This window comes from Eumetopias jubatus, unplaced genomic scaffold (assembly GCF_037043125.1).
Source record: "Eumetopias jubatus isolate StellerSeaLion01/CBP00866 unplaced genomic scaffold, mEumJub1_p1.0 scaffold_5, whole genome shotgun sequence".
NCBI classification, from domain to species: Eukaryota; Metazoa; Chordata; class Mammalia; order Carnivora; family Otariidae; genus Eumetopias; species Eumetopias jubatus.
The window spans coordinates 40,737,794-40,758,552 of NW_028274811.1; the positions used below are offsets into that span (position 1 = coordinate 40,737,794).

At 36.0% G+C, this 20,759-nt stretch overlaps 1 protein-coding gene across 1 annotated transcript in view; it reads right to left on the reverse strand.

Moving 5' to 3' along the window:
* Positions 1-631: 631 nt before the first annotated feature.
* DHX29 (DExH-box helicase 29) overlaps positions 632-20,759 on the reverse strand; it is a 43,139-nt gene continuing 23,011 nt past the window's right edge. The window contains exons 12-27 of the mRNA XM_028119129.2: positions 20,601-20,744; positions 16,487-16,663; positions 15,719-15,859; positions 13,709-13,853; positions 13,472-13,589; positions 12,796-12,880; positions 11,161-11,249; positions 10,095-10,223; positions 9,924-9,999; positions 8,617-8,841; positions 7,308-7,444; positions 6,827-6,920; positions 4,910-5,212; positions 3,877-4,008; positions 2,770-2,866; positions 632-929 (exon numbers count right to left, since the gene is read on the reverse strand). Of these exons, the coding sequence (XP_027974930.2) occupies positions 874-929; positions 2,770-2,866; positions 3,877-4,008; positions 4,910-5,212; positions 6,827-6,920; positions 7,308-7,444; positions 8,617-8,841; positions 9,924-9,999; positions 10,095-10,223; positions 11,161-11,249; positions 12,796-12,880; positions 13,472-13,589; positions 13,709-13,853; positions 15,719-15,859; positions 16,487-16,663; positions 20,601-20,744 (2,148 nt within the window). The 3' untranslated portion in view covers positions 632-873. The remainder of the gene's footprint in view (positions 930-2,769; positions 2,867-3,876; positions 4,009-4,909; positions 5,213-6,826; positions 6,921-7,307; positions 7,445-8,616; positions 8,842-9,923; positions 10,000-10,094; positions 10,224-11,160; positions 11,250-12,795; positions 12,881-13,471; positions 13,590-13,708; positions 13,854-15,718; positions 15,860-16,486; positions 16,664-20,600; positions 20,745-20,759) is intronic.

Below are 20,759 nucleotides of genomic sequence, written 5' to 3' on the forward strand. Positions count from 1 at the left end.
GTCAAGCAGTTGGATTAGATTCCTATTCTAATCTTTTGTCCTTCAGATACAATTCCTGCCATTTGGTCTACATGGGATTTTTTTTTTTTTAAGATTTTATTTATTTATTTGACAGAGAGAGACACACAGAGAGAGGGAACACAAGCAGGAGGAGTGGGAGAGGGAGAGGGAGAAGCAGGCTCCCCACTGAGCAGGGAGTCCGACATGCGCCTCGATCCCAGGATCCTGGGACCATGACCTGAGCCGAAGGCAAACGGTTCAAGGGCACTGATACCAAAGCTTAGGATTGAGGAAAATGGTGTAAACTGTCCATCCCAAGGTTGACAGTAGCATCAGCCATTCCTGCCTATTCTCTAGCACTACATCTTTGTGCACAGTGAACAGGTAGTATCTATTAATACTTACTTAGGTTTTTATTTTGGTTATCAAATAACTGATTTCTGAAGTTATTCAAGGAAATTTAATTACAACTGATTCTGGAGCTTTCTCTTGTGGGTCAAGAAGGCCTAAACTCTCCAGATAAGAAGGACTGGTAGAGCATAAGGTGTATACATAGGGAATCAGGGCCCTAAGTTACAGATACTATAGACACAGGCCTTGCCCATAGGCACAAAATGATGTGTGAAGCATCGATGATACCAAAGGATTTATTTGTAAATGTAGTGGTAAATACATTGCAAATAATTATCATTAAAAAGGAACTAGAAAATTACACATGTTTAAAGTATGTGCTTTTTTCCCACCACTTTTAACTTATGGCTAGTACCAACATTTTAAGTACTGAAATACTTAATGCAATGGTCCATTTTCACATAATTTCGCGACTGTATCTTCATCGTTATTTTTTAAAGCAGTTGACCGTGACTTTCAGTTTCAATTATGATTCTCTGTTTTTATCAGTTCTGTAATGATCTGTAGAATCTTGTCATCTGAGTGGAAGAAAAAAAAAACACCCATGAAAAAATTCATCACGTGGCTAAATTCCCAATGTATACACATGTGACTAGCAGGCATAGTTGATGAAAAGATTCTTTTAAATTAAAACACAATACTATACCAGCAATATTCACACTAGAGATGTCCACAAAATAGAATTTGTTGCCCTACAAGTATTATTATTGTAGTTACTTGACACCTACTTTGACGGGAATAGGGCCAACGCCCAAAGACATGATGTAATGTAACTATTTGTCCTTTTTAAGGAATTATGTCTTTAAAAATTCCTTTAAGACAAGGGGTTTCCTAACTTTGTCACCTGGCTCAGATATACTGAAGGATCTATCGACTGTTCCATGGTCTTCAGAATACATTGGGATTTCCACAGTACGGGCAAAGAAGGAGGAACTGATACCAGTTGCTCCATGTTTAGTCCCAAAAGAAACAAAAACTTTTAACAGGCAAGGACTCTTGGAGAGGTGTCAGTAGGGAAGTGACAGATCTCTACACAACAAAAGTAGCAAATACCAATTAACTTGGCAAACAGAGCAACGGAGGCTATAGCGTTTGCTAAGGAGGTTATGGTAACAGATGCTTCTACTTTTAAACAGTTGTTCCCAGATTGTGACTTCCTAAGAACTTCCTAACTACTCTTTAGACAGGTGTAATTACCAGGGATGCAAGCCTGAAATTCTATCTTTATATTAGACACTTCAGCAAGAGAATGCCCTGAGTTTCAATGGTTGCAATGGGAAATTCTGATAACTGGGCCCATGGCCTGGCACTCAAATTCGTGGGGACTACTTCGACATTAAAAAAAGAAAAAAGGTCACTTGCTGCAAGGGAAACAATGACAGGTCTAGAAAGAACCATGATTTTTAAGCTCCCTAAGTCTCAGGGTAGTAGCACTAGATCAGTAGCTCCCAACTTGCCTATGAGAATTAACGGAGATACTTGTTAAATACAATCATATTGAGCCCCACTGATCAATTCTTAACATCATTCAAAGTGGGAAAACCAAATCTGAATGCTTTGTGATGTGATGCAATGGGAAGAACAGAGCAGCAAGTAGAAAATATCCTTTTCCTAGAAATTCAATTAATCAAAGCTTTAGATACAACTATTATTGTCTGCAGGATATACAGGGAATAGAAAAATACATTAAATCAAAGCATGAAGATGTAACCAACCAAATCCTCAATGTGAGAAATTTTACCAGTAAAAGAGTCCAGTTTAATAAAAATTACTCTATTTAAAAAGGGGGATGGTAGTAGAGGTAAGTGTTATAAATTAAGGGATTAAAAAATAACACACAGCCTCTCCCATAAAGGAGATTCAATATGTCTGGGGTAGGTCTTTGGACTTCGTATTTTAATACCTGCCACGATGATTCTGATGATTTTGCAAGTTTGGGTGGGAAACACTGCACCGGACTAACCAAAAACTCAGGTGTTTATTGCAGGTTTCTGTTGAAGGATAATATACTTTTTAAACACAGACTAGCTCTGCATTTGTGAGAATGGTAGATAAAAACATGTTGGAAATCTCAGAGAAAGTTCCTTACAATCAAAATTTACAATGCTCAGTTTTACCATCCTTTTTTTCTGTGAAATGGTCCGAAGTTTAGAAGTGAAGCTTAGAAGAGGAAAGAGTAAAAGAATCTTAAGAGGATAATTAGATTGTGAATAATGAAGCAATGTCTAGGAGTTTGATGGAATTCAGCATAAAATAAACTTTATGAAAACAGTTTTTAATCACATGGACTTCAGTGTGCTCTAATGTACTCCAATGTTTAAAAACAGATGGTTTTCTACTTACATTATAAATACTTACTTTCAAGGGACATCTTAGGATTTTCGAGCTTTTTTCTTAAAACAGAATCAATGAGAATTCTAAGCTGCTTGAAAATGACAGCTATTTTTACAGGAGCCTGTTGAGAGGAGATGACAAATTGGCTGAAGTTAATCCCTGTGAGTGTGAATGTGTTTCAATAAATGAAGGTAAGCATGTATACCTTACCATCTGCTTAAACACATCTGGACTTGAATATAAAATGTTATTCGAAGAATACAGGGAAATTATTTCCTGTAGCTTCTCTTACAATAACTCTGGGAGTGAAGTCTGAAATTTTGGGGAAGGAATTAAGTTTTACTGATGTGTAATTTACTAACCTTAAAAATTTACTCATTACTAAGTGTACAATTTGATGATTTTTAGTGTATTTGTAGAGTTGTGCAACCATGACCATAATCCAGTTACAATTTCTACCACCCTGTCCTCTTGGATAACTGCATATATTTTTAAAGTTGCATTTAAGTTTACTTCTCCAATCTTAGACAAATTGTGATGGCATACAGTAACAGAATGTATTAAATTTTTTTTTAAGCTGGTCACTGTTGAGGGGGTTACAAGGAAGTAAGCTTATTGCTGGTAGCAATGATTGGTCTAATTTTTCCAGAGGAAAACTTGACCATACTCATTAAAAGCTATGAATCTGTCTGTGTCTTCTTATAGGTGGCACAAAGTAGAAGGAGCTTAAAAGTCTTGCTTGGCCAGTAACAATTCATTTAAGGAAGTTATTTAAACTCACTGAATCTGTAAGTGTCTCATCTATAGAAAGGAAACTACAGGAATTAATCACAAGGTTATCAGGGTTAATAAATTTGGGATAATCCATGTAAAGTTAACTATTGAGACATAGTTAATTTATGGATAGCAAGTTATTACTGATAATAAATGCAATCTGTAATAGTAGCGATATTTGATTTTCATATTTAACAGATTTAAAACAATATAGGTAAGATAAAATAAGGAAGTCTTCCACTTTAAGTGAAATTATAGGAAGAAATTATGGAAACGCCAATAAAATTTTTAAAAATCTACCTCAGTGGTACTGCAACTAGAAAATTTTAATGTTATGAGATCAGCTATAGCATGTACCTGAAAATAGATCCAGCCATCAATAGAAAGAAGACGTTCCCGGTGTTGAACTTCGATATCACCACCAAAAAGTAAAACTGGAAAAGGAGTTATTAGAGTAGTTTCCCTCAGATATACTCGGGTATACCTTACCTGCATAGGAATAAAAGAGAAAAACAAAACACAGCCTAAAAATGTAAGAAACTCATTTATGTTTCATATAAGCATTTTTCTATAATTTGCTCCTATAAGATTTACATCATAAGTTTTGTAAAGCTACCTTTACATTCTCACATGTGCATAATTTGCCAATTTTATAATAATCACATTCACCATCTGTGCATTTATCTTATTAAAAGGCATTTTGAAACATTCACTGTAAGGGTGAATTATATACCTTGAACATAAATGAAACTATGAACAAGAATTTTATAATGCCAATGCTGTTAATTAGCTCAAAAATAAAACTGTTTCAGTGTCTGGTTTCTAGATCAATGTTCAGCTATGGCCATTAGTCAGTAATTCCTCATGTTTTACATTTAAGTTTTATGACAGGGTAATGATTTTTTGAGCCAGTGCTTCAAATTATGGATCCTTGTTAGTTTATAGCAAGCTAAGATTCAAAAGATTTTTTTTTTTAATTGCAATCTATAAGTACTTGCTTTTAAATTATCTTGGGTTACACTGTGACTGAAACTGTTGCCTGGTCATATAGTTTTGTCTAATCCCATCTCCCCCTTATTTGGAATGCACACATAACATGTTTTTGTTCTTTGTTGAGGTAGGACCTTTTGGTAAAATCTCAGGGAACTCATACATTGTTAAACAATATCTATTTGCTATAATTGTCTTTACTTCAAAGTAGGAAAGATGATGGTCAGAGTAGAAACCTTAATATTTTTCTTCTTAAGGTTTTTTTTTTTTTGATGAGAAACTATGTACAAAAATAAACAGCTTGAGAACCAAATATAATACCTGTTGGGGCATCCTAACTTGTTACAACTGACTTCTAGAATAATGCTCTGAATAGAGGAATTAAGAATGAGCACTTTACCTTCTCCTGGTATAAGAGCCATCCGTAAGTTTGCAAATCTCGATTTACCGAGGATGGATGTACTTGTGCTTTGCCTTGGGCTGTCTCCACAATGCAAGCCAATTTTTCTGTAACATCAACTGATTTTGTATAGATTATCTTCCCCACATTGTCATATAGTCCAGCGACCAGTACAGCTTTAAGAAGGGCAATTTCTTGGAAGGAAAGGGTCTGTGAGGCTCTGTTTCCTTCCCAGTCATTAGATGTTGTGGATGATGAAAATCCTGCTGCCTTAACCAACTTGATTAACTCTTGCTTTACATCCTAGATTGGTTTATGTTAAAGAGACAAGATCGTAATTGATTAAAATAGAAAAACTGACAACCCCTTAATATATTGCTGTTTCCTATCAAAACTGATAGGATGCCAAATTATTTGGTTAACTACAGCCCAAATCAAATGAGGGATGAAAAAACGATACTGGTATATCAAGGATTGAAGAGTTATCTATTTCCACATCCCAAGACTTTACATGTCATAAAACACAATGTCTAAAATGTGAGAGCAATAAAAATGTGCCTGAACACATTTGCATTCAATATATTTACTTTAGTATTAGCTCTCTCCACTCAATGAGGACTAATATTGAGGAAGAACAGGAGAGGAATCTTGATCCTGGACTGCAAATACTCTGTTCATTTGCCCCTGAGAATCTCACCTTAATTCTAACAATGACACCTTCACTTAATCTAAAATTGTTGCCTAAAATCTATATTTACCTTTAGTAACTAAGTGCCAATCAGCTTAAATTCTATAGGAAGGATGAGCATTTTTCATAGTAAGCAGGATACAGCCGATTAAAAGGTGGTATTTACATTTAGGATTTCCTTTAGGTTTCTGGTTTGGGGCTTAAGGAGACTTTGATTCCAGGTGAGAAAAGGCCAAATGGCTGCTCTAACACCACAGGGTAGGTGCAGGGATGGAAAACCTTGCAGCCCAGGGCAGGTGAAGAAAAGGCTCACAGAAGGAAGGAGGCAGGAGGCAACTGGGCGGTTGGCAGGGAGTGGAGACAGAGGAGAATCCCAGTGAGTTAGCCCAGAGGCAGCTGTTTCTTCCATTTATCCCTTTCTCTACTTGTAGAAGGACAAAACTCATTCTACTGAGAGATGTCCCTGCTCTTAACCCAGCCATTATCTTGAATGACAAAAAATAATGGGTTAAGTTTTTATGGGAATCAAATATTTAACCCTTTAAGATATGAGCACAGAATAATTATGTGAGCTACATTAAGTTTATTTTCTGAATACTTTTATAGTGTGTCTGAAGTAGAAACGGTTTGCCTTTAGATGGTGTACTAAACACCATTTCCCACGCACCGTGAACGTAAGTATCCGTGGAGGAGCCCTGCTTTCTGCCGTCAGTTTTCTGTATATTTTAACTAAACTTCTACTCTCTCTCCTCCAAGAACTAAGGATGGTCCTCAACACTATCAAAACCTGAGTGAGGGGCACAGCTGTTTGGTTTCCCTTCCCAAGAGCAAATTTATATACCTGGTCACAATCAGCCACAGGGTACCATGCCTTGGATGCCTTTCCATAATTATCATCCTACCTGCAACGAAGTAGCTGGCTAATATTTAGGAAAACAGAAAAGAATTTCACTGAAGGGGATTGGGGCTCTTAGGCAAAATGACTAGATTCCAAGCCTTGGAAGCATTTTATGATTATTACATTATGATGGTTAAATACTATTTTAAATCACTGTGTAATACATAAAAGTTACCTATTACAAGAAACAAAACAAAAAATTATAAATTTAGTAATTCAGTAAATTAAATTTGTACTATGTGTTAATCACTATCCTAGGCATGCATTTCTTTTTCTAAAATAAGCCTATCAGTCAACCATATGACCCCGAATTAGCTCTATTAAGACTTACCTCTAGGGTTAACAGTGATGTTCTATTAAGGAAGTTCCTCCGGCAGTATGCCATTTCAGAACGATAGCCGCCTTCTTGCCGTGCTTTCTTCCATCTACATAAATAAAATGACCAAAGTTCAACATGTTTTCTTTTCAAACTCTCTCTTTCAGAGGTATTAACCGAAGTAAGCTGTAATTAAATTACAATCACTTAAGTGAGGGGGGGGTCTTAATTGTTGTAGGAGCTACTAATTGAATATAAGAATATGAATGGCAATACTGAGATTTTTTGTGTATAAATTAACTACAAATATGAGGTAATATAAATTTTAGAAAGGATTAAAAAAAAGGAATCTTTAAGATAATTGTACCTTGACAGATGAAGTAACTAAAAGGTAAATCTTAGATGTATCTTTTTAATGGAAGTCAAAGATAAACTTTTTTAAAGTAAATAACCTCAGGTCACTGACTTATTGACAACATCCAGATTTTTTCTTTACCCTAGGTATGCGTTGTAGATTGTCAGGTGGTCTGAATCGGCCATAGCCAAAGCTGATTTTGCAAGATCTGCCTCATCTTTGCGACCAATTGGTGTAGTAAAAGGAGACTTCTCGGTCATCACTGCAGCTAGTGTTGCCTATCCATAAATAACCAAAACATTTATCAGTAAAGAAGTATACATGGAAGGGTAATTTGTAAAAGAAAGCAAATCATACAACAGTCCCACTTTCAAGTTGCATGTTTCTTCTTTTCCAATACCTTTATTGTGTTCTACAACAGCTAACATTTTCATTTTAATTAGTTACTTTGGGCTTCATTTTGTTTAATTTTAAAAATATATCACTTTTAGACCATATTTATAAGTCACATCACCAGAATCAGAGATAAAAACCTGAATGGGTATGGGGATTCATAGTCTGTCACACAGTTAGGATCAATCTCAGAATCATAGCTCACATATCTTGACTCTTACTAAATTCCCATTGCCTGCAACGTTCTTTAAATACTTTTAAAATAATTTGTAATGTATTATGACCCAGTTGTTGTTGTTGCAGCTTTTCACATCAATTATCATGACAGAGGTTATTTTTTGGATCAGCACAATTCTGGTGAGTATTCATAATACTAGAGAAACAGACTACTAGAGTACGTTACGCTCTTTCATTCTGTTTTTAAACAGCCTTGATTTGCAGTCCCAGAAAAGGCCATAGCCTGGTAAAACAAAGTTGAAATGGCACAGCAGGCATATGAGCCCAGATATTCAGAAAGAGGCACAAAATTTGTTAATTCTGAGATAATAAAATAGAACTGTTAGTAATTGCTGGCTCAGAGAGATAATGCAGAAAAAGCGAAGGAATAAAGTTTCTCATCTTGTTCTCAGAAAAGTCTGTGGGGTTCTCAGTTTTCAAAGAATCATCTACTATAAAGGGGCACCTGGGTGGCTGAGTCAGCTGAGCGTCCAATTCTTGATTTTTGGCTCAGGTCATGATCTTAGGGTCATGAGCTCGAGCTCTGGTCGGGCTCTGTGCTGGGCATGAAGCCTGCTTAAGACTCTCTCTCTCTCTCTTTCTCCTCCCCTCCCTTGCTCTACACCCCCCCCAAATCTATATATTCTATTAAACATTTCAAGTGGGATTTTTGATAGCAAAAGTCTATACAAGCCAAACCCATTTACAAAATAGTACCTACAGTATATTTAAGGGATGAATGTATATTATCTTGTATATAAATATAAAAAGTTAAAAATTATTTCCAAACTTAGCCAAAACGATAGTTAAAGTGAAGAAGAAAGAGCAGCCATTATCTTACCACTGGGTCAAGGCACCCAAATATGGCACCAAAAATAAGCATCTTGCCAATCTTGACATTCACAGGCAGAGCTGCAAGGTGTTGGCCCAGTGGAGTCAGTGTAGGCTCATTTAGTTCACATGCTCCAATTTTTCGGAGTAAATTCATTGCATTGCTGATTACTTGAAGCTGAGGAGGATCTAAGGCTTTGGAGAGGAAATCTTCAGGAGAACCAAGATTGCATTTCTGCACATTAAAAAAGAGTGATAAATCAGTATGCTATTAGAAAGAATTGACCAAAGAGATGGTCAAGTTGGAAATAAATCCTGAGCAGAGAGACATAAATATCTCAGTAAGGCTATCCTGTTCTTTTTCTTATAATTGGGCATATATGTGTGTGTGTGTGAGAGAGAGAGAGAGAGTGTGTGTGTGTGTGTGTGTGTGTGTGTGTGTGGTATGGTGTGTACGGCTGGCATGAGGAAGAGATCTAATAGGGAGTGGGAGTGTGTGTGTGTGTGTGTGTGTGTGTGTGTGTGTGTGTGTACACACACATACGTACGTACGTACACACGTATGGCTGGCATGAGGAAGAGATATTCTAGTCCATATTTTTAGTTTCTTCATTCCTGATTTTTGTAAAGTCAAAATCTAAGAACTGAAGGGTAATATAGATCTTTCAGACTAGGAAGCCCTTGGTCTGTGTCAGGGTTTCTCAATCTCAGCACTGTTGTTATTTTGGGCCAGATAATTCTTTAAGAGACTGCTGTGCAATATGCAGTGTTTAGCAGTAGTCCCTGGCCTCTACCCACTAGATGCCCATGTCGCATGGCCTCCTTCTCCCCCTAGTTCTGAAAAGCAAAAATGTTTGAAGACATTGCCAATTGTCCCTTGGTGAGCAATACTGCCCCCAGTTGAGAGCTAGTTTTAGTCTATTAAGGATGAGTGCCTGTGGTAGAATCTAAGCACAGTGGGTTTACTTATAAAAATATGGGGGACGGGGCACCTGGGTGGCTCAGTCAGTTAAGCGTCTGCCTTCAGCTCAGGTCACGATCCCAGGATTCTGGGATCGAGCCCAGAGCCTACTTCTACTTCTGCCTCTGCCACTTCCCCGTGTGTGTGCTTTCTCTCTCGTGAACACTCTTTCTCTCAAATAAATAAATCGTAAAAAAAAAAAAAAAAGATGGGGGAGGGGGTATTTATTAAAGAGTAAATAAAATACTTGAAAATCTAGAGCAACATAGGGTAAAAGAAGTCTTCATGTTTTGTTTTTTCTTTTTAAGAAAGGGGTAAAGAATGAAAAAATAGCATCTGAATTCCTTCGGCATTACCATAATATGAAGACATAATTCCTCCAAAGGCACACGCAAGATTTCAGGGACAGAATAGTCCATAAAGCCTTCAAATCTGAAGAATAAAATAATGTTAAACACGTGACCTCTTATCAGAAATGCCACACTACAAGGACTGATGTACTTCTGACTTCCAGTGCTGTGTCATACCTTTCTCTGGTGTACATCCTGAAGCAGAAGCCGTCTCGGACCCTCCCCGCCCTCCCCTGGCGCTGCAGAGCACTTGCTTTACTGACAGACGTCTCAACCAAAGAACTCATCTGACTGCTTTCATGGTACCTGAAGAAAAGTTTTAGGAGAAAATATTTAGAGAAAGGACTTAAATCAAAATCTGAAAAAAAGCTGGAAATAGGTGACTCTTAAAATTACACTGAAGACAGACTAAAAAAAGTCCATCATAATTGTGGGCCATTTTCCAAGTCATGTTTCATATTTAAATAATTCAGCAAACTTTGCAAACTATATCTCACACTATCCAATTAAAAGCTTCAGATACCTCTCCAAGGGAAAAACCTGTTTAACTTAACCTTTCCCAAATTAATATGACCATGGAAGATGTTTTATTTTAATGGAAGGCCTATGACTTATGCAATAAGACTTCTTTGAAACAGTTTGAGAAATGCCTCTCAGTAGTCATATGCATTGCCAAGTATTGCTGAAGTTTCCTAATAGTGGGAGAGTGTACATGGATTACAATAGACTATCAAGGTGGTCTTCCCTGTTTTTGCAATATAAGCATTAAAACATTTATAAAGTGGTAATCTTTTTATGAAGATTCAGGTAAGGTTACCTAGTAAGTGCCAATTAACATATCATGTACTTCCAATTATGAAAAATATTTATGCTCCCCATTTACATATGAGGGAACTGATGATTATACTTAGTATATTATTACTTGCTCAATATTACAGATGAGAGATTTAAATCCAACTCTGATTCCAAAATCCATACGCTCTGTTATAATCTCATAAGTAATATTTTTGTAAAGATATTTTACAAATTTACAAAAAATTATGTTCTGAGAATTTTCTCAGAGTTTTCTACAAGTAGCGGTATGGGAAAACTCAAGACATGAAACTTGACATTTACTCTTGGGCATGTTAAGTTTCTCTGAGGCTTTTTGCTTCGGGTAGAGTTAGGACATTTGGGATATTCCCTATATGATTCTGTGATTTCTCCCAAGAATATAAGAGCACCAAACCCTTTTCAAACTTACTTATTTTCTTTTGTTCTTCCAGTGTCAATTACAAATACAACATCTGGAATAGTGATACCAGTCTCTGCAATATTTGTTGCTAAAACAATCTGAAAATAAAAGCCAAAATATTTAGATAACAACTTTTAGCAGTGTGCAATCATTTAACGTATAGAGTTTGACCTAATGAATTTTAAAAAGTGAATCTCAAATTTACTAAAATTCACCATTAACTTGCTATTACTATGTAATTTAATTCATTACAATTAGTTTTCACAGCTTAGCTTGCTATTTAAAGATTTTTATTCCAACAAAAATACCGTTCCCCTAATTCTAGTCAGTCATCTTAAAAATGAACTAAGTAGCCTGCGAAATTGGGTCAGGAGTAGAGACAGCTCAGCACAACCATTCACAATTATTGGGACAAAAATAGTATATCAGTAAGAAGAAGTTTGCTGTCCTGGCTCTACCACTTACTAGCTTTGTGACCTCAGCTAAGTCATTTTACCTCGGGTGACTTTAGATACTTCTACTATAATTTAGGAGGTAGAAATAGATGATTTCTTAGATCCATTTCTAGTTCTAAAATTCTTAATGGTGATGGCTGAATACTGCAGTCTTTGCATTTTTTCTCTTGAGTCCTTAGAGGTAAAACATTTAGGGAATTTTCCATCAAATACTCACTTTCGTAATGTTCTATCTCAACTCTGTAATTCAATAGTGGATGCTTGTTTTTCCTATTCATTTGACCTAAGAAATAATAATCTGATGTTCTAATACTTAGATGGAACCTAGGTGCCCATTCTATCTCAGTAACATTTAAATTAAAAAAAATTTTTTTGAGGGCTGCCTGGGTGGCTCAGTTGTCTGCCTTTGGCTCAGGTTGTAATCCCAGGGTCCTGGGATTGAGTCCTGAATTGGGCTCCTTGCTCAGCAGAGAGTCTGCTTCTCCCACTTCCTGCCGCTCCCCCTGCTTGTGCTCGCTCGCTGACAAATAACTAAATAAAAAAAAAAATTTTTTTTAAGAGGTAGAATTCTTTTCTTTAAACCAAATCTTAGAGGGAAGCCCAAATGTTACAGATCAGAGCAGCCTCAGAACCCAGGCTCTTTCTGGGAGCTCGTAGATTTCCCACAGTTCTTACACTGCGCTCTTTTATCCCCTTCTAAATCTGAGAAACTCTCTGCCAAGTATCTCTTCACATTTAGAATCCTGAACAGAGGAGACATGAAAATACTGAGTCTGTTTCCTAACCTAATGATATATATGTTACAAAAATAATCAGGGATGAATAGCCTGGAGAACAACAAAGAATCTTCACAGGATTCAAATAGCTCCTGACATTTAACATCCTTCATGAAAAAGACGGGATTTTTCTTTTCACGAGCAAAATCCATGCCATAATATTTTTCAACTGTCACTCCCCGAAAAGCCTTGTCCCTTTAATAATGCATAATATAAATAAATATTCAAATACTTCAATTTCAATACTGGGTTCACTACTGATTATGTTAAGCTAGAGAGCATCTGGAGTCTGCCATGCACTGTAAGGCACTTAATAACATCTTAATAACTGTCTGTGATGTTACAGAGTCCTAACGTTTTCACAAAATATTCTCAGAAAAGATTACACATAAATTTGCTGCACTGAATTTTACCTTCCTGACTCCAGGAGGAGGAAGTGTGAATGCTGCAGCTTGATCTTGAGTTGAAAGAATAGAATGCAGAGCTATCACTTTATATCTGAAAGTTAAAATCATAGTTCTTAGCAAGAGTTTCTCTTTAGAAGACACTGCAAAGAATAACAAAATTTATTTGCAAATAGCAATTTAATTTTGTATTATGAAAAATTTCAAACACAAAAGTTCTGAGAATGCTACAATGAAACCACATATACTCATTAAAGAGAAAATACTTCATATGAATTTATATGGAATATAGGATTTAGAGAATTTAAAAATATGCTTGGATATGATAACAGTGACAGCAGTAATGGACCATATCAGGAGAGATACACTAAACAGCTGATTCCACGTCTGGATGATAAACTGAACCTGTAGGGCTTTTGCGCTGTCCAGGTGGTTGGGGAGTCACCATCTTATTCTCAACCACAGGATTCCCTCTGCTTACTCATATTAAGAAAATAGAACAAAAGCAGAAATAATACCTAAAATTTTTAGTACATTAAGTGCTATAATAGAAATGTTAAAAAACTTCACCTTGGATAATTTTAATTAAAGGTAAAAAGACTGAAAATTCTGATCAAGAGTTTTAATAAGCAAAACATTTTCCTATTTTAAAACTACTTGGAATATAATGAAGATTTGTAGTTACCGTTCAGAAAAAAATCTTCTGTCAGTTGATAGGAGATCATACAACTGTTGAATATGTGCAAGTCCTGGTAAAAATATCAACACTGCTCCTTCAATATTTCTGAATTGGGGACTTCTGTCTGAAATTCAACATAAGAAGAAAGGTAAGGGGTAACATGTAACATGTTAATAAAACATCTTTAGTTAGCAGAAAAGTTTTATCAAAACAAATGGAGTCAAATTAGAAAAAGATATATACCTAAATATATAAGAAGTTCCAAAATGAGATCAAGATTGATTTTATGAGGATTCATGTAGAGAATAGCATGCTGAGTACGGTTGCTATACTTTTGGTAAAATGGATTTAAATCAGCACTTGATCCAGTATGAACTGGTATATATTCCTATGAGAAACACAATCAGAAAAAGGTGAACAAAAATATTAACTATTTTTATAAGACAAAGAAGGAAAAGAGTATTTGCATTCATCCAAAACTGTATTTCTCCTTGTCATTATTTTGTTAAAATATGGTAAGGGTAGTTTTTAACAGTGGAAAAAGTATAAAATTTCATGTCTTGCGTATTTCATTTCCTTCAACTTCCTTAAGTATAGCAAAACTTTTAATCTTGTCCTGTAAATACTAAATTAAAGAAGAGCTAAGAAAAACAGAACACTCTATGCATTGTTCTGTGGCAACTAAGAAGCAAGCCAGGAGAAGTTACAGTAACTTTTTGAGGGGGGGCAGGAGGGGCAGAGGGAGAGGGAGAATCTTATGTAGGCTCCACGTCCAGCACAGAGCCAGATGCGGGGCTCTATCTCATGACCCTGAGCCCAAACCAAGAGTCAGATGTTAAACTGAGTCACCCAGGTATCCCTATAGTAACTTCAATAAGTAGTTTAAATCTGCTCATTCCTACTAGATTCTACTTTGGTTGCTGAACTCCAATTATCTCTTTTGAAATACCTTTAATTTTCTAAAGTACTTCTTTAGTTTCTAATTTCTATCTCCAAAATTTTAGGGAAAGATTTTAGTTTTTGCTTTCTGGATTAGTCTGCTTGAATAGAAGATAAAGTAACTTCGAAGGTGTTTCCATCAGATTGGATATAAGCATGAAATATCAGGGATACAATAAAAATACTGGATATAGTACCACTGGTTAAAATGTAGGATAATTTAGCTTTTATGATAGTTCTAAAAATAAACATGTCATTGAAACTAACTCTAGGAAGAACTGTGCTTGCTCTAGATAGCTTCAGCTATATAGCCAAGGTTGGCTCATACCAGGACAGAGACTGCTGAGAAAAAAATGGCAAGGATCTACCTAGATTTTGGGCCTGCCCCATCCTCAACACCTAAGGTGTTCAGATAAAGTAAAGAAAATAATTACAGGGTGGGAGGGATGGGGTGGCTGGGTGACAGACACTGGGGAGGGTATGTGCTACGGTGAGTGCTGTGAATTGTGTAAAACTGTTGAATCACAGATCTGTACCTCTGAAACAAATAATACATGTTTAAAAAAAAAAAGAAGATAGCAGGAGGGGAAGAAGGAAGGGGGGGAAATCGGAGGGGGAGACGAACCATGAGAGGCGATGGACTCTGAAAAACAAACTGAGGGTTCTGAGGGGAGGGGGGAGGGGGGATGGGTTAGCCTGGTGATGGGTATTAAAGAGGGCACGTTCTGCATGCAGCACTGGGTGTTATGCACAAACAATGAATCGTGGAACACTACATCAAAAACTAATGATGTATGGTGATTAACATAATAAAAATTTTAAAAAAATTATAAAATTACTAATTAATCATTGCTATGAAACAATAAGGGTTGCCTCTTATTTATATGGTCCTTGAGTTTTTTTTATGTCTATATAGTGTAAAAAGATAAAATATCATAAACCGAAGATTAAAGAATTTAAAATTTGCTCAAAATTCGGGGTGCCTGGGTGGCTCAGTTGTTAAGTGTCTGCCTTCTGCTCAGGTCATGATCCCAGGGTCCTAGGATCGAGCCCCACATTGCGCTCCCTGCTTGGCCGGGAGCCTGCTTCTCCCTCTCCCACTACCCCTGCTTGTTTCCTCTCTCTCTCTCTCTGTCAAATAAATAAATAAAATCTTAAAAAAATAAAATAAAATTTGCTCAAAATCCTATCTCTTTCTTTTCTACCAAATTATACTGGAATTCACTGTGCCAGCCATATGATTTCAAACCTCTCAGAAGGTTATGCCCTGGATATCACTATCAGATGTCTTTAAAAATGTTTTTTTTTTTTTACCTGATACTTTTTTATTCCCCCTGCTTTGCTTGTAACATTAATGGTAATTTCTTCTTCTTCTTCCAGAAATTTCTGACAGTATTCGGAGTCTTTCTCCAGTACAAAGCCTGTTTCTTCTATTATATCTTCAAGATGAAAAACCTACAAAGATTAAGGCATATAAATGGTGAACTCAAATTCTTTTCAGTACATGTTTTAAAGAGAATGAGGGGATCGTTATCTTTTGAATGTTACCAAATGTTAATTTAGACTATTGAGAGAAAAGCTTCTTTCTACATTATTTGGGAATGGAAAACTTGGTTGATAGAGATGAGTTTGTCCCTACAAGTCTCAGGACAAATTACATTATGGTGTCTATTTTTTAATTTGTGAAAACTGATGAAAAAGAGCTGTGTTTATGAACTAAACCCAAAGGACAAACATTAAGAATAGAACAGGCAGAAAAGAAGCTTCAAAAACAAGCCTAAATTTGAGAGGTGGGTGAAAAAGGAGTTCCTTATTGCCGGGCAGTCACCCTCAATCTGGTCACGATGGTTTTGACACGAAAGTATGTTTTATGTTCTGTACTTCTCAGGTACATCTTTCAGCAGAATCCTTCCTTCCAGCCCACCCACCCTCAATCTGATTCCCAAGCCATCTCCAAGTCTTCTGACTTGCAGTACCATAGGACGAGGAATAGGCTCAGACTAGTATAGGGCCTATCTTCTGGGGAAAATCCCTGGTAAGAATGTAGTTTCTGTTCACGTACACATTATAAAGAAGACTTACCTCAACAGGATAGCTTCTTCCTGAAATTCTGAGAATAGGGCAGTGTGTGAAATACGTAGAAAACTTTTCACTGTCTACAGTGGCACTCATTAGAATCAAGTGCAGATCAGAGCGTTTCTGTAAAATTTCCTTCAAGATAATCAGTAAGAAGTCTGACTGGACACTTCTTTCATGAACCTAGTATAAATGGAACAAAAAATTTCATCATATATAAGGTGTAGTAAGAGGCTAATGTAATCAGTCAAGAGTCAAGTCTACTAAAAGTTAATATTTAAATATAGTCGATACATGTGGAAGCAGAGAGAAGCTGTATGTTTCAATAAGGTAGATCTTTAGAATTGAAAATCAAGTCACCCTCTAAAACTGAAGCCATAAAAATCAGTATACAACGAACAAAATTAGCTATGAAAATAGGATGCAAGCTTAGGAGATGGTTTGTAAGTGTTCAATTGTAAGATTAGGTTATCTCCTAAATTTCCCTTAGAAGCCCAGCCAGGGAGACTCCTACAGTTCTGCCACTAATACCAAACTGTATGGTCATCATCATTGTAATACTGATGGTTCATGCATTATGTAGACAAAGGGGGGTTGTTTGTAGGGATCTAGCAGGGTCTCAATGAGTTGTCCAAGAAAAATGGTTTGTAACCCTTTCTGGCACACACGTTTTAGGGAAGAACATAACAGATGTGGTATACAGAACTCTGTATCTTCCAACTCTGTGTATTCTGACTTATTTCTACCCCATTTTTTAAGATTTAAGGCAGCACACAAATATTAAGTACATCAAAATAACAAATTATAACCGGTTTTTTTCATTTGTTTGTAAGGGAGGCAGTAATAGGTTAAGTGTCCAAGTTCTGCAATTAATCGCTTGGGTTCAACTCTTCTTGGCAATTTACAATATGACTTTAAGAATGTTAAATATTTCTGGGTCTATTTCTTCTAAGAATACAATAATATAAACTTTGTAGAGTGCTTGTGACAGTCCAATGAAATCATGCAAAGCCCTTAGAACAGAGCCCAACAAATAGTAAGTACTCAGCATTATGCTAGATGCTGAGAATGTAAAAATGACCAAGACAGTTCTCTCCATTTCAGTTTACAGGCTAGTAAGAAGATACTGCACAGGATGGTTTTAAATTAACATATGAAGGGGAGTTAATTCAGGACATCAGGGAGTATACTAAGAGAAATTGACATCAATGCTAAGAACTGAAGGATGAGTTTGAAAAAAAGGATGTAATAGGATGAGAAAGGGAGAGAAAGTGGTGATGGGATGCAAATTGTATAAAATTATGGTAAATTTTGGGGACTGGAAAAGCAAACATGATACCTTCAGCATGGGAAGGGGCAAGAGATAAAGCAGGTGAGGTGCTTGGTAATCTGCTTTGTAAGGCCCTGAGACTTTACCCTAATGACTTGGGCAGTGATTAAAACATTTTAGGGGCACCTGGCTGCTGCAGTCAGGGGAGCATGCAACTCTTGATCTCAGGGTTTTGAGTTCAAGCCCCACATTGGGTTTAAAGATCAGAGATTACTTAAAAAGAAACTTTTAAAAAAATCTTAAAGTAGGGGAGGTAGGCAAAAAATTTGGCTGTAAACATACCAGCAGCCAGCAGGAAAAGCTACTTAACTCACACAGTGACCACATACTAAAACAAATCACACTTTTCATAATAATAAGGTAGAAGTATTATCCTGAGCACTATCAAAAAGAAAGGTCCTGAATAATATAATGAACTCTGTCCCAACATCTTTTACATTCTTATATTTAACACTATGATGAATTTCACTGGCCTTTTTCTTACTTTCACCATATTGTTCAAGATATTGACAGTACCACATTTAAGCACAATTCAGTAAATCACAATTCAGTGAATCAGGCTGCTAATATTAAACCATGACAGAACAGCTTCCTCAAGTTGGTCTGGCTTTTAAATTAGGGTTCACCCTGAGGCAAGAATATATAATGGAGAAAACAAAGTCTTTTCAATAACGATGTTAGGAAAACTGGAACACTTTCTACACCATACACAAAATAAACTCAAAATGGATTAAAGTTCTAAATGTGAAACCATAAAACTCCTAAAAAGCAAAAATAAACTATTGTGACTACACCAAAATAAAAGGCTTTTGCACAGTGAAGGAAACCATCAACAAAACAAAAAGGCAACCTAATGAATGGGAGAAGATATTTGCAAATCATATATCCGACAAGGGGTTAATATCCAAAATATGTAAAGAACTTAGAGTACTCCACACCAAAAAAACGCAATTTAAAAATGTGCAGAGGATGTGAATAGACGTTTTTTCAAATAAGACATACAAATGGCCAACAGGACACATGAAAAGATGCTCAATATCACTAATCATCAGGGAAATGCAAATCAAAACCACAATGAGTTATCACCTCATACCTGTCAGAATGGCTAGAATTAAAAAGTGTTGGTGAGGATGTGGAAAAAAGGGAACATTTGTTCGCTATTATTGGGAATAGAAACTGGTGGAACCACTGTGGGAACAGTATAAAGATTCCTCAAAAAATTAAAAACAAACATAAAATGATCCAGTAATTCTACTACTGGGTACTCACCCGAAGAAAACAAAAACACTAACATGAGAAGATATACGCACCTCTTATGTTTACAGCAGCATTATTTATAATAGCCACGATATGGAAACAGCCCAAGTGTCCATCGAGAGATGAATTGATAAAGAAGATAGGGAATATATACAATGGAATATACAATGGAATTTTAATCAGCCATAAAAAAGAATGAGATCTTGCCATTTGCAACAACATGGATGAATGAAGAGAGTATTATTATGCTAAGTGAAATAAGTCAGAAATAAGACTAATAACATGTTTTCACTTATATGTAGAATTTAAAAAAGTCCAACAGGAAAAAAGTTAAATACATTATGGGACATCCAAATTATATACTATAAAGCTATTAAAAATCATGCTTTTGTAGACTAATGTAAAAAATTGTAAAATATACATATTAAATATATTTATATATAAATATGCAAGTTAAATGTCAATATTGATTTTTTTGGGGGGTCATGAGGTTTTTTACTTTCATTCTTGTATTTTTCTGTATTTGTAAAATATTTTCTAACCAGGAGGAAAATAACCCAATAATCTATATGTAGTCTATTAATTAAAAATCAATGAATGACTGAATTTTTTTTTTTTAAGATTTTATTTATTTGACAGAGAGAGAAAGGGAGAGACTGTGTGCATAAGCAGGGGTAGCGGCAGGTAGAGGGAGAAGCAGATTTCCCGCTGAGCAGGGAGCTCAATGCAGGGCTCGATCCCAGGACCTTGGGATCATGACCTGATCCGAAGGCAGACACTTAACCGACTGAGCCACCCAGGTGCCCAGAATGACTGAACTTCTACTACTGCCTTCTGAACTTAGTGAATTAATAGACACTCATAAAAACTTTACATCAGGGAAATTTTTTAAAATATTACTTGAATAAGAGAAATGCTATATATCTTATTTCTTCTTGACAAAATTATGTACAAATCAGTTTACATATGCTAGGCTACTCTGCCATTTAAAATAATTCCCATGGGAAAATCTTCAAGTTAAACATTCAATTTAAGTGTGCATTCAAATTTGATTCAGGGAGGGATATATCTAGAGAGAAAATGATGAAGAGTTCTTTTTTTTCATAATAAGAATCAAAGAAAATCCTTTAAGAACTAAACGTAGTTGAGTCAGTATACTGGTTAGAACACAGACTGCAGCCAAATGGCCTCAGTATGAACCCCCCATTTCAGAACTTCCTGGCTGTGTGAACTTACACAAGGTATTTTAACCTCTCTGTGCCTCAGTTTGACAACTGTCAAACAGAGGTAAGAATATCTACTTCACTGGAGTGTGAGAAGGATTAACAAATTTATATACATAAAATCAGAATAGCATCTAGCATATAGCAAATGTCATATGGTATTAAATCAACATGAGACACATTTGTTAGAGGAAATTACATAATTATTACATGTAAGTGTTTGGTATTTAAATAAGCAAAGAAAATGCTAGGTAGTATTAGAAATACCATCTTTTTAATATGAAGATGTTTCGAATTTATCTGAACTCACCTCGTCTACAATAACATGAGACACATTAGTTAGGAGACCATCTTCTTGAAGTTTCCTTAGCAAAACCCCTGTTGTACAATAGAGTAACCTTGTAGATTCACTAGCTCGAGATTCCATCCGGATCTGATATCCACACAAAGAATTCTGAAGGGAGAACAC